Source organism: Pleurodeles waltl, chromosome 3_1, assembly GCF_031143425.1.
Source record: "Pleurodeles waltl isolate 20211129_DDA chromosome 3_1, aPleWal1.hap1.20221129, whole genome shotgun sequence".
Lineage (NCBI taxonomy): Eukaryota > Metazoa > Chordata > Amphibia > Caudata > Salamandridae > Pleurodeles > Pleurodeles waltl.
Genome location: NC_090440.1, coordinates 357,922,841 through 357,949,570, shown reverse-complemented (window position 1 = coordinate 357,949,570; position 26,730 = coordinate 357,922,841). Strand labels below are relative to the sequence as shown.

General features: G+C 47.3%; 1 protein-coding gene across 1 annotated transcript in view; it reads left to right on the top strand.

Annotated features, from left to right (window-relative positions):
- Positions 1 to 26,730, top strand: part of ATP8B4 (ATPase phospholipid transporting 8B4 (putative)) — a 2,552,767-nt gene that overhangs the window by 2,398,935 nt on the left and 127,102 nt on the right. The window contains exon 25 of the mRNA XM_069222521.1: positions 1,177 to 1,315. Within this exon, the coding sequence (XP_069078622.1) occupies positions 1,177 to 1,315 (139 nt within the window). The remainder of the gene's footprint in view (positions 1 to 1,176; positions 1,316 to 26,730) is intronic.

Sequence of the window (26,730 nt, the reverse complement as noted above, 5' to 3'; positions counted from 1 at the left end):
AACTCGTAATACGGCTGGTGGTAAATCCGTCACATTTGGGATGGATTAACACCTCCTCCAAAGTTGTAATAACCCTCCTTGTATTGTTGTGGCTATATATTGATATTGTTTGCTATTTCTATTTGATTAAATCTTGTATAAAGGTTTTCTTGGATACAATCATAATGAGTACGGACTGTCGGTATTCACCTGTACGCCTAAAAGACATGTAAAAAATGGTGTAAACTGACGTCAGCATGCCGGCGGGGACCTCTTATTGCCACAATGACGTCAGACGGAGCCGCGTGGAGTCGGGCAGTTGTGACGTCCTCGCTGACGTGCAGATCTGGAAAGAAGTTTCCGTTGAATGCTGTGCATTGGGGAGAATTCATTAGGTGAGGAATCCACAGGTAGCTAGTGTATCCACCAGAAAAAGCGTTACTGAAGGTAAGTAACTTGCTCTTTTGGGCTGTGGGTGTGGATTCACATCTAGGGCTACTACAAAGTCCTACTCTGTCGAGTGGGATAGGAATGAGGTTGGGGGTGTGGGACAGGGCTGGAGGGTCCAGTGGTGGGGGTAGGAAAGGGTGAAGGGATGTGATGAACTTGGGTTGTTTCTGAGCAAGGCTTCCAAGCTTTGGGAGAAGCTCATAGGTTAATTCAGTTAAGAAGAGGAGGAATAACACAAATGGCAGTGGAGTGGAACCATCATTTTATGCTTAGGAATATGTTTCAATTTACTAATCGAAAATACCACCTGTAGTTTCAATCACGGTCTACAAATCCTCAGCTGAAATAATAATGGTATGCGTTCAAATGTTTCAAGGCATAGTTTGAAAAAAATGGGTGACCTCCTGCAAGTATTATGCCCTACCACTACAAAGATCACTAGACCCCACTGCCACCTCACACTGTCTTGAGAAAAAGTTTGCTCCAATGATTAATGTTCTTTGTTAATGGCCATTGACCAATCACAGTGTGGCTAGCATTACAGCTCTGCCCTCCTCTATCAGTTTTCTTGAGCAAAAGCAACAGAAGTTGGGGCAGATTTTACAGTTGTAAGTGGTTGAGATGCGCAAGAAAGTTATCTAGTTCACCACACACTGTTCTGACACAGGAGCGTAATGCTAAATGGAAATGTACTAAACTTAAGTAAACTTTACTGTATGATCACACTAATGTATTTTATTTTCACAGATTGGCATGGATACCAGTTACTGGACAGCGATAAATCATTATTTCATATGGGGTAGTTTAGCCGTTTATTTTGGTATTTTGTATGCAATGCAGAGTGACGGCATTTTTGATGTATTTGCCACTCAGTTTCCATTTGTTGGTAAGTATATTTGTCAATTTGTGTTTACTTCCATGACCAACATGTATCTGTGAAATCAGTGTATGTTATGAGAGTTCGGGGGCCCGCAGCTGTATGTGCATGTATTATATATGAAGCTCTACCATATGTAAAATAGTTGCTGAATGTGGGGAGGAGCCAGAACTCATAAGTAGTGAATCTTTGTGTGAGTCACTCCTCTCACTCATCAATGGTAATTTGTAGAACGTTACTCTCAACAGTCCTGAATGTGTGGTTTATGCTATGGTATTTTTTCATGTGTAGAAGTGAAAATTAAAGGACCAGAACATATGAGGTTCCAAGACCTCTTTTTGTGTACGTAAGCTTGAAAAAAAATAAAAAAGTGAAATAAGTGCAGGGAGATAAAACCTCATATAATTGTCCTTGTTAGTAGGAGACAAGCAAGTTTATTTCCCCTGTAAAGTGATTGCAACCTGGAATCAATGGAACAATGAGTAGTGCTTTCACAAACTAGTTAGACTATACTGAGGTAAAAATAAATGATTTAACAGTTGCACTGTAGTGTTAATGTGTGCATTATTAGCATACTTCATTCAGTTCTAGAAAATGTCTCACACATTCGACTAAGCTATTCAGGGAGTTAAGCAAGCATCCAATACACAAAACTGCCAGCTGATTTGAACTTGTCATTAATAGCTAAGTAAACTTGTTAGGCCAAAGACCCATTAAATAGTTAATTAAAATTAAATAATGATGTTCTCTACTAACTGGCCATGCATGTAACAGGGCCTTGCTTGGAAATAAAAGTAGGCAGGCACATTCTTTCAGCCTAGATATATCTGATTGAGACATCTAGCCGTAGATCCCTTACTTTAGATTCTCCCCCAGGCTCCAGCCTGGATCCGGAAACTTTTCCATAGTAGGTCTGCGTGTCTGTAGAGGGTGTTGTGCGACTCCGTATCGATGATATTTACTGGACGTGACGTCAGCAGAGTCCATATGATTCCCTTGTTGATGAGCCACCAGTTCCTTCTTTTACGTGCTTGCAACGCAGATTCAGTGATGGTTGTTCCATAAATTTTTTCAGCTTACCTCGACATTGTCATTGTACTGGAACAGTGTTCTATGTCTTTGGAATTTAAGTCCTGTGGATGACAAATGTCGACTACGGACCCCTATTCGGTTTGTATGTGGTGCTTGGGCGAGCATGATGATGCCGAAGAGGGTGACTCCTGTCTGCAACTCTGGCCGAAGGGTGAAGCTTCTCGTGGTGTGGATGTCAGTCATCCCTGCCTTCCCGTCGAATGAGGTCTCCTTCTCGGACTAACGTCTGTTCACAGGACCGTCGGAGGAGTCATTCTTGTGAATGTCATTCTCCATCTACGTCAAAAGGTAAGTCTTGCAGGAGGATGAACTCACAAAAGTCCAGACATCACCGCATATGATCTCCCATCATTCCTCGGTTGAGGAGACAAGGTTGGAGTGTGCTCCATATCTCCATTCCATTCCAGGAGATGGGGTGACTATAGACCAGATGCGTGAATATTATGCTTCCCTTCACGCTATCTTTGGTCAATCACCTCCATCTGTAGTGCCTATGGGTCCCAAGGAGGTGCAAAGTGCCTTGATTATATCCACGGCTGCGGATTCGCCCTCGGCTTCAGTTAGGCTTTCGGTGTCTGTTGATGAAGCTGTTATGACGCTGGTGCACAGCCCTCCGGCTCTGGTGTCCAATCAGCTGAATGTGGCAACTCCGGTGGAAGCGCCAATCGAAGTTGAATCCCTCTCTTGCTCCGAAGTCAAATTTGACATTGAGGAATCACCATCTCGTCACGGTCGACGTCGGGAACAGCGCCAGTCATGCCTGTTATCCCAGATCTTCCTCCACAAGAATCCCCTCATGTTGGTCCTGCTGAGGGAGATGGTGGAGCCGCAGTAGAGGAGTTGGAACCTCATAGAGAGGACAGCTGGTTAACTGATCTAGCTGCGGCTAGTGGCTTGGATTTTTGTGTTGTGGAACTGTTGGATCTGAATCTTCCTTCAATAGAATTAGCTTCAGATCCCCTGATTGATGTGTTAAACATCCTACTTATCAAAGTTTGGTGGCACAGGCTGCTTTAGCTTTCCATGATATGGAATCTCTCCCACATGTTCCACCTGATAGAGAGTCCAGTAGCCTAGATGTCTGTGGCAGGCATATTTTTCCTCCACAAGTGCTGCTCTACGCTCTGTGAACATATCTTATGTTCTTGGTCGTTGCTTTCATTCTTTATGGGACTCACTAGCAAACATTTTACCTTCGCTTCCAGAAGAAATTAGGAGTACACTTACTCCTATGATTCAGGACAGCCAGAAAGCAGCTAAACTAATCCTTCACTGCAGCATGGATACCACTGACTTTGTGGGTCAAGCTATGGCTTCCTCAGTTGCGCTATGTCGACGTTACGTACCTCATGGTGCAGAGCTAGTCCAATCTACATTGATTGACATGCCAATTAAAGGTGCACAGGCTGACTCAGCTTTAAGGCATTTTCGAGACATCTTTACATGACTCCCCTTGTAAGTTGGGTTCACACTATGAGAAGTGTTGTCATAGGATGGATTCATCAAACTGACAGATTCCTTTTATTTAAGAATCTGATAAATGTTCTAGTTTTTCATAATTGATATCCTTTCTAGTCGCCCATAGGTGAGTCTTCTTCATTATAAGAGTCCTATATTTACCTTGGTTTCTGCTAATCTACCAAGGCCCCTTTTACAGTTTAAAAAAAATAAAGGGAAATACATAAATATTTCCCTTACAAAATGTGTGTGTGTGTGTGTATATAGTCTAAATATGTTAGGGCTCACCTATATTTTTATGAATGCCAGTCTTTTTGCATTACTGTAGACCATTTTTGTTCTAAGAAAATAATTTTAATGCTATTGAGAATGGGTGGTGCTAAACCTATCTTCTTAACATTTTTTATAACTTTTTATTACTTTGGTCTTTTACACAGATCTTTTACTAACAAAGTTGTTCTTTCTCATAGGTATTATTAAGAGTACATAGGGGGTTATTCTAACTTTGGAGGAGGTGTTAATCCGTCCCAAAAGTGACGGAAAAGTGACGGATTTACCACCAGCCGTGTTACGAGTCCATTATATCCTATGGAACTCGTAATACGGCTGGTGGTATATCCGTCACTTTACCGTCACTTTTGGGACGGATTAACACTCCTCCAAAGTTAGAATAACCCCCATAGTCTATTTCCCAAGTACTAGACCACTTTTATTCTGGATAGAAGACTTTCAATGTTGTTAGGTCACTTCTGCCACACAATTGACATGCTAACATGGATGATTTTTTTTCCGTGCTCTCAAGCTTTATAGCTTTATTTACCTGTGGTTAATTCCACAGGTTTTGATGTCATAGAGTATATTATTACTCTCTTTAATTATTATAACTATCCCATCTTTTTTTTCTCTTGTTCTAGACTGGTTTTGCAATATTTAGAAACTTTTCGAAGGTCTCAGTTTGCAGTCCCTTTTCCAGATTACTATGCTCAAGTATCTGATTCTAAAGTAAGAAACCTCGGCCAGATGTCTCTATCATATGAACAAGTTACTTACGTTTGGTAACGCATTATCTGATAGAGACTTCTAGTTGCAGATTCCTTACCTTTGAATTTCCCCAGGCGTCAGATTTTTCTTCAAGCAGTACCTCTGCGCACCGTCAGATGGCGTTGGTCGACTCCACCGGCGTTGTTGGCATCGTGCTCACCGTGATGATGTCGTGATCGTATATAGGTGCCACCCCGGCGCACTGATGTCAGTTCCTTTCTTTCCGCGCCAGCTCAGGCGCAGATCCGGAGAAGAGCTACCTCAATAATGTTTTACTAAGTCAACATTTTTGTCGTGTTTTTGACTAGTTTGTGGATGCGTCGAGTGATGTCCTGCAAGACCAGATTCAAGCCCTGCAACTCCTGTCACCGAACTGTGTCAGTGACGGATCCGCACCTCATGTGCCTATGGTGTCTGGCATGCGATCATGACCCGAAGTCAAGCTCCGAGTGTCGGTCCATAAACCCAAAGGCTTTGAAGGAGCGTTCCCTAAAGCTCATGGGGGCCCAACCCTTGACTCCATGGCGCTCATTGTACCGTTCGAGAGGTAGGACTCGAGACCGGCCACCGAGGCACCACCACTGTTCATCCTCCAAGTCATCAGGACATTTGGGTCACAAAAAGAAGAAGTCGAAGAAGGACAAGCGTTCTTCAACTACACCCTGTCGATCGGATGATATTTAGCGGGAAAAGCATCAACACTCTAGGCCTCCGTCAACGGAGCCTTCATCTGGGTCAACTCCACGCTTCCCCGACTTCCCGGGAGCTGGAGCCACCCCCACACAACTTAAAGAATTTTACAAGGCCATGTGCCTCATTTTTGGGCAGTCCTGCCCACCTTCGGAGCCTTCGGGCACAGGTGAGTCAGTTGGGGTCCCCTCAGTTTCAAAGCCGTTGGCCTCGGCTCCGGAGGGCTCCTCCGGATCCAATCGTAGATCCGTCCCGAGGCTGGTCATGCCACGGAGACCTTCCCTGGCGTTGGGTCAGACGGCGACGCTCCCGACATCGGTTGGGCCCACAAGCGACGTCGATCCCATCCTCATCCCCGACGACCCGGAGCCGGAACGACGTTGATCGATGCCGATTTCGTTCTCTATGGGCTCTCCTCGGCCCAAGGTTGATCCAGACCCTTATTCTTGTGGGTATGGATACAGCGAGAGTATGGAGGGGTCACTGGGCCCTTTAGAATACCAGCTTAACCCCCAAGTGGACTGGGTGCAGGATTTGGGTGATGCCAGTGGTCTAGATACCTACCCTGACACTGGTATGCTCTCTCCTCCTAGCTTGGCTACGGAGGAGGGTGCTTCTTACTCTACGGTGATGAGAAGGGCGGCTGAGGTCCTGGACCTCGAGCTTCCTTCTGTGGAGGTTAGGCCTAACATCTTAACCGACATGCTTCAGCCGGGGTCGTCCTTTTGGGCTCAGACGTCCTTTTGGGTACTTGGTCCAGACCCAGTACAGAGACTCCTGTTAATAGGACGACTGCCTGCCGCCATCGGCCTGCGTCGTCAGACCTTAAATTCCTGACCCAACACCCCACGCCTGAGAGCCTTGTCATCCAGGCTTCTTCTTCATCTGGCGCATTCCCTGCTGCACCCCCGATAGGGTATCAAAAAGACTGGATAATTTGAGGAAGAAGTTGTTTTCTTCCAACAGTCTAGCACTGCGGCCCTTGAACACTGCATGCCTTTTGGGCTGCTATTCCCATAGTCTCTGGGATACTGTCGTGCAAGTGCTGCCTGCAGTTCCAGAGGAGGCCCAGACGGTCCTGTCCCAAGCCGTAACGGCTGGGAGGGATGCAGCTAAGTTCATGACTCGTTGTGGACTGGATACGACCGACTCTCTAGGCAGATCGGTTGCATCGAGACGCCACGCCTGGCTGAGAACCTCCGGCTTTTTAGGGGATGTCTAGCAATCCTTGATGGACATGCCCTTTGATGGCACGCGTCTCTTCGGAGACAAGGCGGACTCCCGCTTGAGCGCTTTAGGGATTCCCGAGCCACAGCCCAGTCCCTTGGCCTCACGCCCACACCTAGACCCCAGCAGTCCGCCTTTCGCCCCTTTTGTGGCTACAGAAGGGGTACCGAACGAGTCCTTTTCCCACTGGGCACAGACCTGCGCATGCTGTACAGCCCCTGCACGACGCGGGATCCCACATTCTCAGGGATCAGGGAGCCAGCGGGTCGCCAAGTCCACCCCGCCTCCTCTTCAGCCTCCAAGCCTTCCTAGTCCGCAGGTACATCAGGAGCCAGTAGGTGGCAGGATACGCCATTACCTGCCCCAATGGCAAGCCATTACCTAGGACAGGTGGGTACTCCAAATTGTCCAAAGGGGCTACACACTCCCCTTCAAGACATCTCCTCCAGCCATGCCACCTTCATACAGTCGGATATCGGAGAATCATATGGCACTTCTCCACGAGGAAGTCCAAGCCCTTTTGGCCAAAGGAGCTATAGAGAGGGTTCCGTTGCCAGAAGTAGGTCGTGGTTGCTATTCCTGCTACTTTCTGGTTCCGAAAAAGGACAAAGGTCTTCGACCTGTATTAGATCTTTGGTTCCTCAATCACTTCCTAAAAAAGGAGAAGTTCAAAATGTTGACATTGGCTCAGGTCCTATCTGCCCTGGATCCCGGACACTGGATGGTAGCGTTGGACTTGCAAGACTCATACTTCCACATTCCTGTCTTGTCGACCCACAGACGTTACCTACAATTTGTGGTAGGTCACAAGCACTTTCCCCTTTGGCCTTTCCAGTGCCCCTCGGGTGTTCACGACAGTGATGGTAGTGGTGGCAGCTCATCTGCGCAGGTTAGGGGTCCCAGTCTTCCCCTACCTCGACGATTGGCTGTTGAAGGCAAACTTGCCCCAGACAGGCATCTCCCACCTCCAGGCTACGGCAAGCATTCACTGGGGTTCACTATCAATGTGCCGAAGTCACACCTGACTCCTTCTCAGATGCTCCCTTTAATCGAAGCTGTTCTGGATACAGTGCAGTTTTGTGCATATCCTCCCGAAAGTCCAGGATATCTGGGTTATGATACAGATGTTTCAGCCTCTGTCTTGGATTTCGGTGAGAATGACTTCGAGGCTGCTGGGCCTCATGGCCTCCTGCATCCTGCTCGTTCAAAATGCCAGATGGCATATGTGGGCTCTGCAGTGAGATCTGAAGTTCCAGTGGGCGCAGCATCAGGGAAATCTCTCCGACAAGGTCCAGATCTCGGAAGGGAGTGCGAAAGACCTGCAGTGGTGGTTAAAAAAATCAGTATTGGGTCAACGGCAGATCCCTCACCTTTCCCCAACCAGATCTTATGGGCGTGACAGATGCGTCACTCCTGAATGGGGTGGCCACATGGAAGAGGCAGAGATAAGAGCCATCTGGTCTCCGGCGGAAACCGGACTCCATATCAATAATCTGGAGCTCTGAGCAATTCAACTAGAATTGAAAGCATTTCTTTCCTCCCTCAAGGGGAAAGCAGTAAAGGTTTTCATAGACAACACCACTGCCATGTGATATTGCAACAAACAAGGTGGAGTGGGGTCGTGGACTCTTTGTCAAGAAGCCCTTCGTCTCTGGACTTGGCTGGAACATCAGGCCATTTCCCTGGTGGTTCATCACCTGGCAGGTTCCTTGAATGCCAGTGTAGATGAACTCAGCTGACGATGGCGTCTCCATCCGGAGGTGGCGCAAGGTCTCTTCCTGCAGTGGGGAGAACCTTGGTTAGACGTGTTCACCTCCGTAGAGAACGTGCAATGTCAACTGTTTTGCGAGTTGGGGTTTCCAAGGCAGCACTCGCTCGGCGACGCTTTTCTTCGTGAGTGAAATTCAGGCCTTCTGTACACCTTCCCGCCAATACCACTTTTGCCCAGAGTTCTGAAGAAGATTAGGCAAGGCTGGGCCCAAGTAATACTGGTGGCCCCGGACTGGGCACGAAGAGTCTGGTATCCCGAGCTTTTGAACATGGCCATAGCTCCTGCTAACAGACTGCCTCTTCGGGAGGATCTTCTGTCGCAGCAGCAGGGGAAGGTCCTCCACCCGAACCTGTCAACTCTGCGTCTTCTTGCGTGGAGATTGAGCTGCAACAGTTGACGTCTTTTGATTTACCACCTGAAGTCTGTGACATTATCTTGGCAGTCAGACGTCCCTCAACCAAGACTGTATACGCCTGTCGTTGGAAGAAATTTGTGGCATGGTGCATCAACAATTCTTTTGATCCTCTATCGGCTCCTCGCTCTCAAGTTCTTCTCTTTATTCTTTCCCTTGCCCGGCAGGGTTCCACCTTGAGCACTCTTAAGGGAGATCTCTCTGCTATCTGTCATTTCTTAAGGTTACCTGATCAGCCTTCCTTATTTAAATCTCCCATAGTTAGGAGGTTTCTTAAAGGCCTCACACATCTCTTTCCTCCTATCCCATTCATCATGCCCCAATGGGATCTCAACCTGGTCTTAACTTACCTTATGTGTACCCAGTTTGAACTGCTGTACAACTGTCCTCTAAGGCTCTTAACTGTAAAGACTGTCTTTTTAGTTGCCATTACTTCTGCCTGCAGAGTTAGTGAACTCCAGGCTCTGTCATCTAAGCCACCCTTTCTTGCCATACATCCTGACAAAGTGGTGCTTCGCACGAGGGCTTCTTTTCCACCTAAGGTAGTGACACCCTTCCATGTCAGACAGTCCATCACCTTGTCCACCTTTTATGCACCCCCACAACCCTCTCATGAAGAGGAGAGACTCCACCGTCTGGACCCAAAAAGAGTGTTGGCGTTCTATCTTGATCGTACCAAAGACTTCCGGGTGGACGATCAACTCTTCGTGAGATATGTGGGTGCAAAGAAGGGAAAGGCGGTGCAGAAGATGACCATTTCAAGATGGGTACTAGTATGCTTCAAAATGTGCTATGCTCTGGCTAAAAAGCAACCTCCTGAAGGTTTGTGAGCTCAATCCACCAGAGCTACTGCTGCTATCGCAGCGCTAGCACGGGCGTTCCAATCCTGTATATTTCTCAGGCAGCAACGTGGGCATCTCTGCACACTTTTACCAAGCACTACTGCCTGGACAATCAGGTCTGAAGGAACGGCTACTTTAGTCATTCGGTCCTGCAGGACTTTTTGGTGTGATCTTGGTTTGCAGGCCCACCACTGGGGATGGTATTGTTCGGGTATCTATTCAAAGGTAAGGATTCTGCAACTAGAAGTCTCTATCAGATGTACAAGTTACTTACCTTCGGTAACTAAATATCTGGTAGAGACATATTTTAGTTGCAGATTCCTTATTACCCGCCCATCCTCCCCGCACTGCAAACTTATTTCTAGGGACAGGAACTTTCCCTGGAGGGCCCTAGTTTTGGCGCACCACTCTCAGTGCTCTTCATGGCACAGTGCTACTGGTGTGGAAATTCGCGAAAAAAAACTGACGTCAGCACTCCGGGGTGGTGCCTATATACGACCGCAGTTTCATCACGGCGAGCATGATGAGTCGACTGACAGCACACAGAGGTACTGCTCAAAGAAAAGTCTCCGTATCCAGTCTGACGCCTGGGGAAATTCAAAGGTAAGGAATCTGCAACTAGAATATGTCTCTACCAGTTATATAGTTACCGAAGGTAAGTAACTTGTACATCTGGTAGAGACAAGATCGAGCCACAGATTCCTTAACGAACCTCCCATACTCCCCGCTCTGCAAACTGAGTTCCCCTGTTGTCTCAGAAGATTTCATTATGGATATCAACACATAAGAATTCAGTGATTATTTGACATAAGGGTGTCTTTTGTTCAAATCACACTTTTTCGATAGGCAGTTTCTGTGTGTGACTCCATGTTTTAAGTACAGAATATAGTAATGGAAGAAACTGGCACTGGCGGGTCGGCGAGGGAATTATATGGACAACGCCGGAACACAGCCGTGCAACTCCCTCTACCAATGCACAGACGTACTAAGGAAAAGTTTCTGGATCCTGGCTGGCGCCTGTGGAAGATTTTAAAGCAAGAGATCTGCAACTAGATCCTGTCTCTACCAGATAATGTGTTACTGAAGGTAAGTAACTTGTTCATTTTGCACTTTGCGAGCACGTGTTGCAAGCATGGCCAGTGTTTTGAGGGTGGGTCCTACTACACCCATCCGCCAGAAATTTTGGAAATATTGATGACAAAAGGTGCATTTTGCAACATAACGGCTCACATATTTTGGATAAAGCAATATGGAATTTGGAAGCAGTTGTGAGGCAAAATTATACGCATACTTCAGAGTCTGTCTTAGTATCAAGGAGCACCATTTTTCAATTGAATTGTTTTGTTTTGCTTATGTCCATAAGGCATTTGTTTTGCAAAAGCAATTTTTATTGTATTCAGTACAAGTGCAACACATTATACAAAAAAGTGATCAATTTGGGCAGGATCCCCATCTCAGCTATTTCTTATTCTACACATCGATGTAGCATAACCATAATAAGAGAAAAAACAATAAACAGATAGAATGAAAACACATATAAACAGCCCAAAAACATTCTCCCCTTCATCCATACTTCATTGAGCATTGGAAATGCAAGACACTAATACCATAATGCTATCCTGAAATGTACTCATCTGGGTCTGATGTGATATCTTTTCCAAACTGCAGTATCTGTGTCCTCTTTACTCAAACATCATTAAGGCATTCAATACATGAAAGCTTCATACTTCCCAGTTATCCACTTCCAAGTACTTTAGGACAGAGAGCCATGTGGTCAAGAAGGTATTCCTTTTTTTGTTGAAATGGGTAGATATTCTCTGCAGAGCAATCATCTCCCACTCTCTCCTACACCATGCATGGCACATTGGGCTAGAGTGTTGATCCCACTGTTGTGCAGTGGTCATCTTAGCCACCAGCAATAGTTGAACAATACATTTCCATACTTTGGGGCCAAACCCGTCTTACCTGGGAGGCACAGACCCAAGATAGTAATACCTGAATTATCCTCTATTGTTAAACCTACTGTAGACTTTATGAAACCTAATAAGCAGTAAAAACTGGAGAAGACCATCTCATTTGGAGGGGAGGGGTTTCTTTTTTCCCATAGCTCCTTCTGCACCTATGTTATTGGAAGCAGTTTGTGCGATTTGTTGTAGGTCAGGTACAGCACCATCATGAACTTTAACGAGGATATGTTCAGAGATAAGTAATTTTGTAGTGTTTCCCATTCATTTAAGGACACCTCAATTCAATCATGATTCCATTTTCACTCAGATTTCTGCTTCTCGTTTCAAATGCAAATTGAATAGTTGTGACATATATGAAGTCAAGCCTCTCATACCCTGGGATGACATAAGTAGTTTATACACCATGGATCAGTTGCTTTATTACAAAAAGGATGCAATCTTGTATTTTATCAATACCCTATTCCACTTGTTCAATAAGGTGCCTATGATTTGATTTTAATATTCATGTTTGGCTCTGTACCTTAATATGAAAAATACAAATTTTGCCCCACAATGATCTCCCAGCTACAGCCCGGTCCAAATTGATCCAACATGTATCACATTTCCTCCTTCGCCATTCCAGATTATGAAAATCCGAGCTGATTTATCCAGTTCTCAGTCCCATTTTATCCCTTCAAGCGTTAAAGAGTTTGTCCAGCACCTTAGCAAGGTTTCTCCTGCCATACAAAACTCAAAAACACTTTTTTGAACGTAATTTAAATTCTCTTTACTATTCTAATTTGAAAAGACTGGGAAGTGTAATGCAGCCTTGGTCTGACAGACCACTTAATCACATCAATGCAGTCAAGCCAAGGTATATTCAAGTATTTTTACACCTTCAAGTCAGTTTGATTTGTTTGAAAGGGGACCTCTCTGTCTATGGTCAGTAACCTTCCTTGGTCAGATGTATGTTTTGATGTACAGGGAGTGCAGAATTATTAGGCAAATGAGTATTTTGACCACATCATCCTCTTTATGCATGTTGTCTTACTCCAAGCTGTATAGGCTCGAAAGCCTACTACCAATTAAGCATATTAGGTGATGTGCATCTCTGTAATGAGAAGGGGTGTGGTCTAATGACATCAACACCCTATATCAGGTGTGCATAATTATTAGGCAACTTAACAAAAAACAAATATATACCCATTTCAATTATTTATTATTACCAGTGAAACCAATATAACATCTCAACATTCACAAATATACATTTCTGACATTCAAAAACAAAACAAAAACAAATCAGTGACCAATATAGCCACCTTTCTTTGCAAGGACACTCAAAAGCCTGCCATCCATGGATTCTGTCAGTGTTTTGATCTGTTCACCATCAACATTGCGTGCAGCAGCAACCACAGCCTCCCAGACACTGTTCAGAGAGGTGTACTGTTTTCCCTCCTTGTAAATCTCACATTTGATGATGGACCACAGGTTCTCAATGGGGTTCAGATCAGGTGAACAAGGAGGCCATGTCATTAGATTTCCTTCTTTTATACCCTTTCTTGCCAGCCACGCTGTGGAGTACTTGGACGCGTGTGATGGAGCATTGTCCTGCATGAAAATCATGTTTTTATTGAAGGATGCAGACTTCTTCCTGTACCACTGCTTGAAGAAGGTGTCTTCCAGGAACTGGCAGTAGGACTGGGAGTTGAGCTTGACTCCATCCTCAACCCGAAAAGGCCCCACAAGCTCAGCTTTGATGATACCAGCCCAAACCAGTACTCCACCTCCACCTTGCTGGCGTCTGAGTCGGACTGGAGCTCTCTGCCCTTTACCAATCCAGCCACGGGCCCATCCATCTGGCCCATCAAGACTCACTCTCATTTCATCAGTCCATAAAACCTTAGAAAAATCAGTCTTGAGATATTTCTTGGCCCAGTCTTGACGTTTCACCTTGTGTGTCTTGTTCAGTGGTGGTCGTCTTTCAGCCTTTCTTACCTTGGCCATGTCTCTGAGTATTGCACACCTTGTGCTTTTGGGCACTCCAGTGATGTTGCAGCTCTGAAATATGGCCAAACTGGTGGCAAGTGGCATCGTGGCAGCTGCACGCTTGACTTTTCTCAGTTCATGGGCAGTTATTTTGCGCCTTGGTTTTTCCACACGCTTCTTGCGACCCTGTTGACTATTTTGAATGAAACGCTTGATTGTTCGATGATCACGCTTCAGAAGCTTTGCAATTTTAAGAGTGCTGCATCCCTCTGCAAGATATCTCACTATTTTTGACTTTTCTGAGCCTGTCAAGTCCTTCTTTTGACCCATTTTGCCAAAGGAAAGGAAGTTGCCTAATAATTATGCACACCTGATATAGGGTGTTGATGTCATTAGACCACACCCCTTCTCATTACAGAGATGCACATCACCTAATATGCTTAATTGGTAGTAGGCTTTCGAGCCTATACAGCTTGGAGTAAGACAACATGCATAAAGAGGATGATGTGGTCAAAATACTCATTTGCCTAATAATTCTGCACTCCCTGTATATAATTAATTATATAACCATGATATTAGAAAAGGGGTCTCTAGTTGGCAGAGGTTTGCACCCAGTCCAAGTAGGGACCCTCCCTCTAGTCAGGGCAAGGGAGCCACACATCTAAGATAACCCCTGCTCACCCCTTGGTGGCTCGGCTCAAGCAGTCAGGCTTATCTCAGAGGCAAATTGTAAAGTATTTGTACGCACACATGGTATCAGAGTGAAAAAAAAAACACAACAGTTTAGAAAAATAGCTTATATTTGTCAGAGTAAAACAAGACCAAAACAACAAAAATCCGGCATACACAAGTAAAGATATCACTTTTAAAAGATTAAATGTAATTGTAGTTCCTTGAAATCAATGAAGCTCTTGACTGAGGCAAAGTACTTGAGATGCGTCACAAACAGAAATGACTGTAAGGGAGGTGATGTGTCGAAAGAGCCACAGATGTGTCATTTCCTTACTGTTGCACGGGAGGGCATGCGTTGGTTCCTTACTGCTAGGCAGGGGAGGGTGATGTGTCCGTTCCTTACTGGCGCAGGTGAGATGATGCGTCATTTGCGGCAAGAAGCATTATTTCCTTACAGCGGTGCGGTGTCTATCAAGAAAATGGCATCTAGGGACAATGTGTTGATGATGTGTTGAAAGTCAAGCCGCGATGCATCGATCCCACAGTGATGAAGCAGGCACTGTGTCGGAGGCAGGGCGGTGCATCATGGACTTCGGTGATGCAGTGCTCAAAACTCGCTCAGCAGCGGTTCTTCTGCTGTGCAGCGATGGATAGCTGGGGTCTGTGTTGTAAACCATGGTCGATGCATCAAGCGGGGACCACGCTCCAGTGTGGGCAGTGATGATGCATCAAATCCTTACAGCAGTGTGTCAGTTTTGAATGACCCTGTGAGTCGATACGTGAATTTTCTTCTTGTAGCACCAAACACCTTCTTCAAGGGCCTAGAACTGGATTTAACACCACTTGACAGAATAGGCCACTCAGCAATGGAGCATAGGTGCTGGCAGATGATATCTTTGATGTCCCTGAGACTTCTAAACAGGAGGCAAACTCAACTCAAGCTCTTGGAGAACCTTGGTAAGCAGGATGTAGAATGCTAAGTCCAGTCTTTTCACTCCCAGGACAGAAGCAGCAGGCCAGCACAACAAAGCAACAGGCAGAGTGGCAGTCCCTCCTACAGCATCCAGCTGTTTTTCCTGGCAGAATATCCTCAGTCCAACTATGTGGGGGTCAGAGGTCCAATACTTATACCCATTTCTGTCTTCGAAGTAGGCAAGCTTCAAAGGAAAGTCTTTGTAGAACACAAGACCCTGTTGTTCCCTGTCCTGACCCCGGACACACTCCAGGGTTTTGGAGACAGCTTTATGGGAGGACAGACACAGCCCTATTCAGGTGCAAGAGTCAGTTCCTCCCACCACTCTAGCTCAGGAATGCCCATCAGGGAATGCAGGGCACACCTCATCTCCCTTTGTGTGACTGTCTGAAGTGGTGAATTCACAAACAGCTGAAGTGTTATCCTGACCCAGACATGCATTCCATAGACAGTCAGAGGCACAGAATGTTTAAGCAAGAGCATGCCCACTTTCTGAAAGTGGCATTTTCAAACCTATAATTCAAAAACCAACAGCACCAAAAGTTGTATTTTTAAATTGTAAGTTCAGAGACCCCTTAACTACGTACCTCTATCTGCTCCCAATGGGAAATCACACTTGAAAGATATTTCAGTGCAATCCCCATGGTACCCTATGCGAGAGATAGGCCTTGCAATAGTGAAAACTGAATTTAGCAGTATTTCAATATCAGATCATGAAAAACACAGAAGTACATGCCCTACCTTTTAAACACAACTCACCCTGCCCAGGGGTCTGCATTGAGCCTACTTTAGGGGTGCCTTACATGTAGTAAAAAGGGAAGGTTTGGGCTTGGCAAGCGGGTGCACTTTCCAGGTCGAAATGGCAGTTTAAAACTGCCCACACAGACACTGCAGTGGCAGATCGGAGACATGTTTACAGGGCTACTCGTAGCCCTCATTGCTGTAGGCCCACTAGTAGCATTTGGTTTACAGGCCCTGGGCACACATGGTGCACTATACTAGGGACTTTTAGGTAAATCAAATATGCTAATCATGGATAAACCAATCACCAATAGGTAGAAGCAACCAGGGCTTTCTACAATTTTAACCAGAGATATCCAAAGATGGCATTTTAGTGTGTTACTGCCTTGATTACCTCTAAAGAGCTAGAAACGTCATGTATTTACTCAGCCACCTTCAAGTCTATTTCAAGTCAGGACTACACTAACGCTTTTTGATTGTGGTAGTTTCTAGTGCCACCAGTACAGCATCCATTTTAGGACATCCTCATTCCTCACTCCTCATCCCTACTTCTCATCCCTGCTTCTCATCCGTCAGCCCTACTTCTCATCCATCATCCCTATTCCTCTTCCATCATCCCTACTTCTCATCCCTGCGTCTCATCCCTGCTTCTTATCCATCATCCCTATTTCTCATCCATCATCCCTGCTTCTCTTCCATCATCCCTATTTCTCTTCCATCTTCCCTACTTCTCATCCATCATCCCTACTTCTCATCCATCATCCATCATCCCTACTTCTCATTCATCCTCCCTACTTCTCATCCATCATACATCATCCCTACTTCTCATCCATCACCCCTACTTCTCATCCATCATCCCTGCTTCTCATCCATCATCCCTACTCCTAATCCCTTATCCCTGCTTCTCATCCATCATACACCATCCCTACTTCTCACTTCCCATCCATCATTCCTACTTCTCATCCATGATACATCATCCCTATGTCTCATCCATCATCCCTACTCCTCATCCATCATCCCTGCTTCTCATCCATCATCCCTACTCCTCATCCATCATACATCATCCCTACTTCTCATCCATCATCCCTACTTCTCATCCACCACCCCTACTTCTCATTCATCATCCCTGCTTCTCTTCCATCATCCCTACTTCTCATCCATCATCCCTGCTTCTCATCCATCATCCCTGCTTCTCATCCATCATCCCTGCTTCTCATCCATCATCCCTACTCCTCATCCCTCATCCCTGCTTCTCATCCATCATACATCATCCCTACTTCTCACTTCTCATCCATCGTCCCTACTTCTCATCCATCATCCCTACTTCTCATCCATCATCCCTGCTTCTATTCCGTCATCCCTACTCCTTATCCCTGCTTCTCATCCCTACTTCTCTTCCATTATCCCTACTTCTCATCCCTCATCCCTGCTTCTCATCCCTACTTCATATCCATCATTCCTACTTCTCATGCCTCAGCCATCATCCCTACACCTCATCCATCATCCCTACTCCTCATCCATCATCCCTACTCCTCATTCCTCATCCCTCAGTCATACCAACACATTTTCAGTTTTGTGAAACACACCTTCACACTGATTGGTTGGGAACAGCCAATCAGAGTTATGAGAGAGAGCTGCATTCTATTTAAATGAAAAACAGCCTCCTCATTGCACATGGTGGGTGAAGAGAGAGGAGAGGAAATGCAACTGTGTGTTTGTTTCCAGTGAATTCAAGGCTGCACAATATTTCATTTTATTTAACTCAGTGATTCTCTGCACAGGGCTCTGCAGAAAGCTTTGCTGGTTTGGGAAATACAAGGAGTGCACAGTCTGGGCCATAAATCAGCTCTTGGAGAAAGGGTTATACAGGTCATCTACAGTTCAACCAAAAACCTTTCTGGTTTCAGTTTAATATGTAGAAACAAAATGTTTAAAATCAACTCTGGTGACAGTGCAATCCAATTCATCCAAACCTTTTCTGGTTTCATTTTTATTTGTAACAAATAACACTTTAAATCTGAGCCTGCTTTTTATTTGTAACAAATAACATGTTTACATCTGAGGCTGCTTTTATCTCTCAGAGCTCTTTTTTTTCCCTTTCTGAAACCAGAAAGATTTTCCATGAACTATAGATGAACTGTATAACCCTTTATCCAAGAGCTGATTTATGGCCCTAGCTGTGGGCTCCTTGTATTTCCCAAACCAGCAGAGCTGTAAGAATGTAGCTCTCTCTCATAACTCTGATTGGCTGTTCCTAACCAATCAGTGTGAAGGTGTGTTTCACAAAACTGAAAATGTGTTGGTATGACTGAGGGATGAGGAATGAGGAGTGGGGATGATGGATGAGCAGTAGGGATGATGGCTGAGGCATGAGAAGTAGGAATGATGGATGAGAAGTAGGGATGAGAAGCAGGAATGAAGGATGAGAAGTAGGGATGATGGAAGAGAAGTAGGGATGAGAAGCAGGGATGAGGAGTAGGGATGATAGAATAGAAGCAGGGATGATGGATGAGAAGTAGGGATGATGGATGAGAAGTAGGGATGATGTATGATGGATGAGAAGCAAGGATGATGGATGAGAAGTAGGGATGATGGATGAGAAGTAGGGACGATGGATGAGAAGTGAGAAGTAGGGATGATGTATGATGGATGAGAAGCAGGGATGAGGGATGAGGAGTAGGGATGATGGATGAGAAGCAGGGATGATGGATGGGAAGTAGGGATGAGGAGTGAGGAATGAGGATGTCCTAAAATGGACGCTGTACACCAGCCTCTGATTACCAGTTTCAGGGCATCCCAGAGTACTGTCATTAGGTTTCCATGCAGTCATCTGTAAATTTGATAACCTTGGAGATCTCTGCTGTACTGACTGCATTTTGGTAGTATATAATCGCCTAGCTTCCTCTCGATGTGAGGGGTTCCCCTCCATTTTATACATATTTGGTAGCTATAGTTAGGTCAGCGTTTCCTTGGGAAATGTATTTTTGTGTTGGTAATAACTTTGGTGCCATTTGACACAACTCCATGAAACTTTCCAAAAAGTGCTGGTAACTAATTTCTGCATGGAAAGTTTTGGCAGGATTGGTCAACCAGAGGCCAAGAAAAAAGGGTGATCTAAAACGCAAAATCGCTGTTCTTTTTCCATAGCCTTACATACACTTTTTACCCAGTTTTAAAAAATAGAATGTTCTGATTGGCAGAGGGAGCCTTTTTCTTCTTGGGCCATCTCACTCCAGCGGGAATCAGACTCATGTAGGAGCCAAGCGCTCTGACTGGCTTCCAGCATCATCAGAAAAATGTTTCTGGCAGCCATTAAAGAACTTGGGGACTTAGTCCCCTGCCCTGTACTTGTATAAGAAAGATAGTATACCATGCCCACAGGCACTATGGAGGTAACCCAGAGAGAAGCCCCCAGGGCCAAAGTAAAAAAAAAAACAATCAACCATTTTCCTATGAACCTGTGGGACTCTGACAGGATAGCGGCAAAAAAACAAAAAATGTCATCCGGTGGCATTCTGTTTAATTAAGGGGAAGGGGGGCAGAGTCCGCCTCCCAAAGCCATTTCTGGCCGTCTGGGACCCCATCCCTCAGGTTGTGATTTATTGATGTGGGGAGGAGGGAGCGCGGTGTAATGGTTACGGGCTGTTCTGTCAGGACGCTGGGCAGAGCACTCCTCGGTATCATAGAATATCTCCCTTTGAATGTAGTGTACCACAGCAGAAGAGCAACTAAAGGCATACACCGAAAATGAACAGCTATATTAAAGCACAGAAACAGGATAGTGACGGCACAGCAACCTTACTGTGCCAAGCATGGATCAAATCAGTAATCAGTAATGGACAACCACACTGGGGTTACCTCTAAGGTTGTACACAGGTAAGGCTCAGAACTTCCGACAGCAACAGGAAATGTCAATGCCTTTGTGCAGATTACTCTTACAGATGGTCATCCCGCAAGCCCCATAGAAAGGAGGCAGCATAGGTAAATTCTGTCTCTGGACCTTTAGTGCACAAACAAAGACTGTACTTACATACATCAGACAAGCTCTTGTGGATTCAGCTGGAGACACAGTGTCAATTCCTGGAAAACAGCAATGGCACTCTGTCACAGTTAGGCACTTAAGACTACATGCAGCACCAGACAAAGGATGGGGCAGGAATTGTCTCCTGGAAACCAGCAGCCAAACCCAGTACAAAGTAAAATACTTATACACAGGTGAGGACTGATAGTACACTTACCAGACACAAATACCCAAGAGGAAGCTACAGAGAAAGAGAAAAGAAGCTAGGGACCAAGTCTAAGCTGCAGAAGAGAAGTTACAGGTGCTGAGGAAGAAGCAAAAGGAATAAGTAAAGGGAAAATAATACATAGAAACAGAATGAACAAACTAGGAGGCAAAGCAGGAACATGACTGGAAAACAAGGACCAGGTTCAGGCTAAAGCAAGCAGGAACAGGACTGGAAAACAGGGAGCAGGCTCTGGCTAAAGCGAGCAGGAACAGGACTGGGAAACAGGGTGCAGGCTCTGACTGAAGCAAGCAGGACCAGGACTGGGAAAGAGGGAGCAGTGGGAGGAGTCTCTGGCTGGAGCAGGCAGGAACAGGACTAGAAAACAATCCAACAAGAGGTCTAGTACACAAACAAAACAAATTCCAATGCACAACGAGAAGCTTCAGGAAATTGCAGCTTATAAGCAGTTCCAGGCAGCAGCAAGCCCAGGGTAGAGTCACATGGCTGGGCTGCACAAGAGTGGTCACAATTGTGTGCAGTTCCAGTCTTTCATGAGTCCTGGAGAAAAGAATCCAGTACAAAGGAACAGCAGGACTATTCCCATAGGAAGCAATGAACAGCAGATTACAGGTCTTACTGACTACCAGGCAGTGCATTATCGGACCTAAAGTCCATGGAATCAAACGTATTTCTTCAATGGCATACCATATCGAAAAGGAAAGCAAAAATGAGTCAAAAAGGGACTCTGGATGGTGATTACCAGGCTGCAGATTGTCCATTTACAGCACCCCCCCAGAGATGGGACAACAGAGTCGTAACACATGGCCCAGTTCCCCAAGCTGTATTTTACCCGGGGATTCCTTCTCCCAGTGCTCAATTTCATAAATATGGCGGGGGTGTGCCCCCTCCCAGAGCTGCATTTGGCCCGGAGACCCCATCCCCCAGGGCCTGATTTCAGAAATATGAGGAGGGGGTCACTTGGCCCCTCTCACAGAGCTGCATTTAGCCCCTAAGACCCCATCTCCCAGGGCATAAGGTATTTTTTAAGGGGAGAAGCTCTCCTCCTTGATCCTTTAAATGGCCTTGGGGACCACAGGCCCTAATTAAAACAGAAGGGAGGGGGCTGGCTCACATACTGTGTCCTGGGGAGTCCACCACAGGACACAGTGGTTTCTCTGCCTACACCAGCGCAGGCAGGAAAACTTGTGTTTACTTAAAACACAAAAGGCCTGATTTAGAGTTTGGCGGTGGGTTACTCCGTCACAAATGTGTTGAATATCCCGTTTGCTGTATTATGATCCCATTATAGTCTATGGAAATTGTAATAGGGCAGATGGGATATGTGTAGTAGCCTGTCTGCCAAATTCTAAATCAGGCCCAATGTATGCTCCCAGCAGGCAAGAGCTTTAAAAATGCTTCCGCAAGCTGGGAGCATACTAGTGATATGGCACAGGGCCAGATATTGCTTCTGCCCAGAGGGACAGGCATAAATAGCTACTTCTTTTGAACTGGAGCAATGCCAGCTCCCACAGCATGTGGCTATCTGGCTGGGGACGTGGGGACACTGTGGCTCCCCCGCAGGCCCCAACATTGTGCATGGTGGGTGCCCTGGATAAGCATCCTCTTTTATGTAATGCAGGCCCCAGAGGATGGGGTCCCTGGAGCCAAAATAGGTTAGAGGAAGGGGCTGCTTGGCCTTCCTCTTCTTTAAAAAAAAAATGTCCCTGAGTGATGGGGTCCCCAGGGCCTAATAAGGCTTTGGGAGGGGTCCCACGAATCCTCCCTCACCTTAAAAAAAAAAATCCCTGGGGTATGGTGTCCCCAGGGCCTTATGAGGTTTGGGGAGGTGAGGCTTATGCCCCCCTTCCCTTTAAAATACTAAAGTCCCTGGGGAGAATAAAATAAAAGAACTGAGGAAGCATTCACTTTTCTCCCTGGGAACATGGCAGAACGTGGGGGGTTTAAAATTATCAAAATTATTTTTCAATAATATATGAATATATACATGTATTGTGGTGTCAAGCGTCAAATACTAAAACAAAGAAGAAAAGGCTTGCCCTAGAAGGCACGGGGGCCATCTAATTTGCATATTTGTGAACAGTGGCCTACAATGGCATACAAATAATTTGTGGCTAAGGTGCCACAAAGGAACAGTGATGAGCCCTCCAAAACCCTTAATGGTCCATTGAAAGTCTTGGGTGCTACCCTATGTCTCCTAGGGTTTGAATGACCCTGCTGGGCTTTTTTCTTTATTGTAAGTATTCTTGGACTTTGGCCCTCATTACAACACAGGTGGTCGGTGCGAAAGGCCATTGGTTAAAAAAAAAAAAAGGAATCATGACCACGGCGGAAACTGCCAACACATACAGCCACTTTAACACTCCGACCGCCACGGTGGTAGCAACAAACACCGCAGCGGTAACTGCCAACAAACAGGCGGAAGTCAATGTACCGCCCACCCCATCACAACCCGCCCATCCGCCAGCTTTTCCGGGGCAGTACCAACGGCATCAAAAACACGGCGGAAACCGTATACAGAAGGGAAACCACTCACCTTTCGACACTCAACGAAGAACCAGGATGCCATGGAGCCCCAGCTGCACGTCCTGCCCATGCTGGTCTACCTCCTCATCCACCAGGAGTACGAACGGCGGCGGCGACAACCACGGTGAGTACTGCAGCTGGTGCACAGGGGAGGGTGGGAGGAAAGAGCGAGTGACACACACACGCAACACCCCCACCCTCACCCCCAACACCATATACACAAACAGATGCATCAACATTACATTTACACCCCGTAACCCCCTGGAAGAATGCAAGGACAAAAGGAATTGAGTCAAATCAGTGATATATTAGAAATAGTCAGATATACGTAATAAAGTGAAAAACTTTATTTACAAAAATATACACTATGTACAAAAGGCGGTACATTGTCCACTCAAAATGTCCGTGGGCCACTGGGACAAAACTCATAGGCCTAGCCCACACTTGACTCCTACCTCAATAGGGAGAGAACACTGCAGGGGCATCAGGTCGAAAACACACAGGCACCTGAGGGGGACAGGGAAGGGGAGGCACCTCAGCCGGAAAATGGAATAACGCCACTGCGCCTGGAGGGGGCTCCATGCTCACAGCGATGTCCTGGCGAGTGCAAGGCCACAGTCTCTCAAGTCTCTCCATTGGGTGGTTTTTCCCACAGCTTGGTCCTAGGGAGTGCAAAGCCACATTCTCTCAAGTGGGTGGTCTGCCCACTGCTTGGTCCTGGGGAGTGCAAGGCCACAGTCTCTCAAATGGGTGGTTTGCCCACTGCTTGGTCCTGGGGAGTGCAAATACACAGTCTCTCAAGTGGGTGGTTTGCTATTGCTTCGTCCTGGGAAGTGCAAAGCCACAGTCTCTCAAGTAGGTGGTTTGCCCACTGCTTGGCCCTGGGAAGTGCAAAGCCACAGTCTCTCAAGTGGGTGGTCTGCCCACTGCTTGGTCCTGGGGAGTGCAAAGCCACAGTCTCCCAAGTGTGTGGTATGCCCACTGTTTGGTCCTTGGGAGTGCAAACCCACAGTCTCTCTAGTGGGTGGTCTGCCAACTGCTTGGTCCTGGGGAGTGCAAGGCCACAGTCTCTCAAGTGGGTCGTTTGCCCACTGCTTGGTCCTGGGGAGTGCAAGGCCACAGTCTCTCAAGTGGGTGGTTTGCCCACTGCTTGGTCCTGGGGAGTGCAAGGCCATAGTGTCTCAAGTGGATGCCTTTCTCCACTGGTTCTGGAGGGGGCTTTGTGCCCAGTGTGCTTCATCCTGCCAAGGATGGGGTGAGCGGATGCATATCTCCACTGAATCAGGAGGGGGCTTTGTACCCAGTGTGCTTCATCCTGCCAAGGATAGGTTGAGTGGATGCATATCTCCACTGGTTCTGTAGGGGGCTTTGTGCCCAGTGATGCAACACTTGGGGTGTGGCAGTTCCAAGTCCCTCACCTGGGTGTTTGAGGCACAAGATTTGCAGGGGCCAGGTTGCATTATAGTCCATGGAGGCAGGGCTGCTACAGCTGCAAACTGGTGGTAGTGCAGGTGCAGGTGGGGGTGCTGCCAGTGGTGGAGGGAGGCTCCAGCCCTTCTCCTGCAGCCTCGGACGGCTCCCCACTCGGGCAGCTGCTGCTGGTAGTGATGCTACTGTCAGCGGTGCAGGTGGAAGTGCTTGCGGCGGTGCTTGCGGCGGTGCCTGCGGTGGTGCTAGCAGCGGTACAGGTGGTGGTGCTAGCCGTGGTGCAGGAGCCAGTGCTGCTAGTGGTGGAGGGAGGCTTTCTCCTGCAGCCTCAGACGGCTGCCCCTGGGGCTGCTGCTGCTGACAGTAGTGGTGCTTGCGGTGGTGCAGGTGGCGGTGCAGGTGGCAGTGCTTGCGGCAGGGCTGCTGGCGATGCTGCTGGCGGTTGTGCTGGTAGCCACCTTGCCTTCACCTGCAGCCTCGGACGGCTGAAGTGCCTTGGCGGTGTTTTGTGCCCCTTCCTCACCTTGGAAGAAGGGGTGTGACCTTGGGTCTGGCAGCTGGAGTCTTTGAGGTGGCTTTTCTGGGTAGTTGTGGCTCCTTGCCCTTTCTGGATGTTGTCCCCCTCTTCACCTTGCCAGGTGGCAGAATGGTTTTGGCCTTTGCAGGAGTGGGTGGCACACTGGCTGGGCTGACAGGTGCCCCCTTTGAGCCTCTGATAGCTGCAGGGACCACAGCGGACGTGGGCTTGGTGGCTGAGGTGCTGGACTGGGTTCTGACCACCCTGGCCAGAGGGGAGGAACGGTAGGGGAGAGGGATAGGGAATAGGTCAATGTTTGTGAATAGGGAAAATCTTCTTAGGGACACTGGGGCTGGAAGAGGGAGAGTGTTTGGGAGTGGAGGAAGAGGGAGTGGTTGTAGGAGGTGTCTGTCTGCTGCGTTTGGATGCAGGTGCATGGGCTGGATGCTGTTGGGAGGTGGATGGCTGTTGGGTGGGTGGGTGCTTGCGTTTGTGTACTTTGAGAGGAGGGGTCACAGACACACTGGGAGAGGACACAGGGGACGTGTGCATGGATGTGGGGGTGGTGACTGCCAGTGATGGGAGTGTAGTGATAGGTGTTCTGGTGATGGAGGTAATGGATGAGGATGTAGTGCATGCAGGTGTGAGTGGAGACGCTACTGGGAGGGAGGTGGACGAGGAGGAGGAGAGGGACACAGTGGAGGCAGTGGATGTTGGTGTGTCTGCATGGGGATGGTGCTTGTGTGAGTGTCTGTGAGATGAAGTGTGGTGTTTGTGTTTGCCGGAGCCACTTCTGTGTGTTGATTTGGGTGAATGCGGGTCTGAAGGTGTGCTTCGGATAGGCTGGGGTTGAGGGGATTGGGTCTGGGTAGAGGAAGTTGGAGGGGGAGGCTAGAGACAGGGACAATGGCTGCCATCAGTGCAGAGGCCAGAGCCTAAAATGCTCTCTGTTGGGCCGCCACGCAAGAGTGAATGCCCTCCAGTTATGCATTTGTTTGTTGCAAATGCTTCTCGACACCCTGGATGGCATTCAGAATGGTTGACTGCCCAACAGTGAGGGATCTCAGGAAGTCAATAGCCTCCTAACTGAGGGCAGCAGGGCTGACTAGGGTAGGGCCTGAGGTGCCTGTGGCGAAGGAGATGCCCACCCTCCTGGGTGAGCGGGCACGGTAAACACGCTGAGGGGCTGCTGGGAGGGCGGTGCTGGTAGTGGGGTGTGGCGGCTGTACCTGTTGTTGGGGTGGGCACAGAGGTGTCCACCACCGCCAGGGAGCTTCCATCGGGGGAGGAGTCGCTGTCTGTGGTGTCCCCTACTGTCCCCGTCATGGTGCTTCCCTCGACCTCCATCCCACTGGTGCCCTCACCGTTGGTGGATTCGGCCTCCAGGCCCATGAGGGATGCAGCTTCTTCCATCGCCGGTGCCTCTGCTCCTCCGCCAGATGATGCTAATGCACACAAGGACAGGGTGACAAAACAAAAAGGGGGGGGGGGGAGACACAGGGTCCACTTGGTCAATGCCAGCAACAACACTACCCTTGGCGTACACAACTCGCAGGGAACATCCCTATGCACTAGGCCATGCACTACCAGTTAGAATGCTAGTCACCAGCCCATGGGGTACAGTGCATAACGCCATCAGCTGCACACCTGAAACAAACAGGGCCCTGACCAGTAGTAGATGCCCACTAACACTATTGGGTTTGGAGTGCTTCAGAGCCTGGCCAACAAGGGACATACCCTGCCATGTTCGCCTTGGCCTAGGGGCACCCACAGTCCACATACCCACCCAGGTCAACCCTTAACGCGCGCAAAATAATGAATCTGAAATTGTACTCACCCCCTTGTGGCTGCTGTG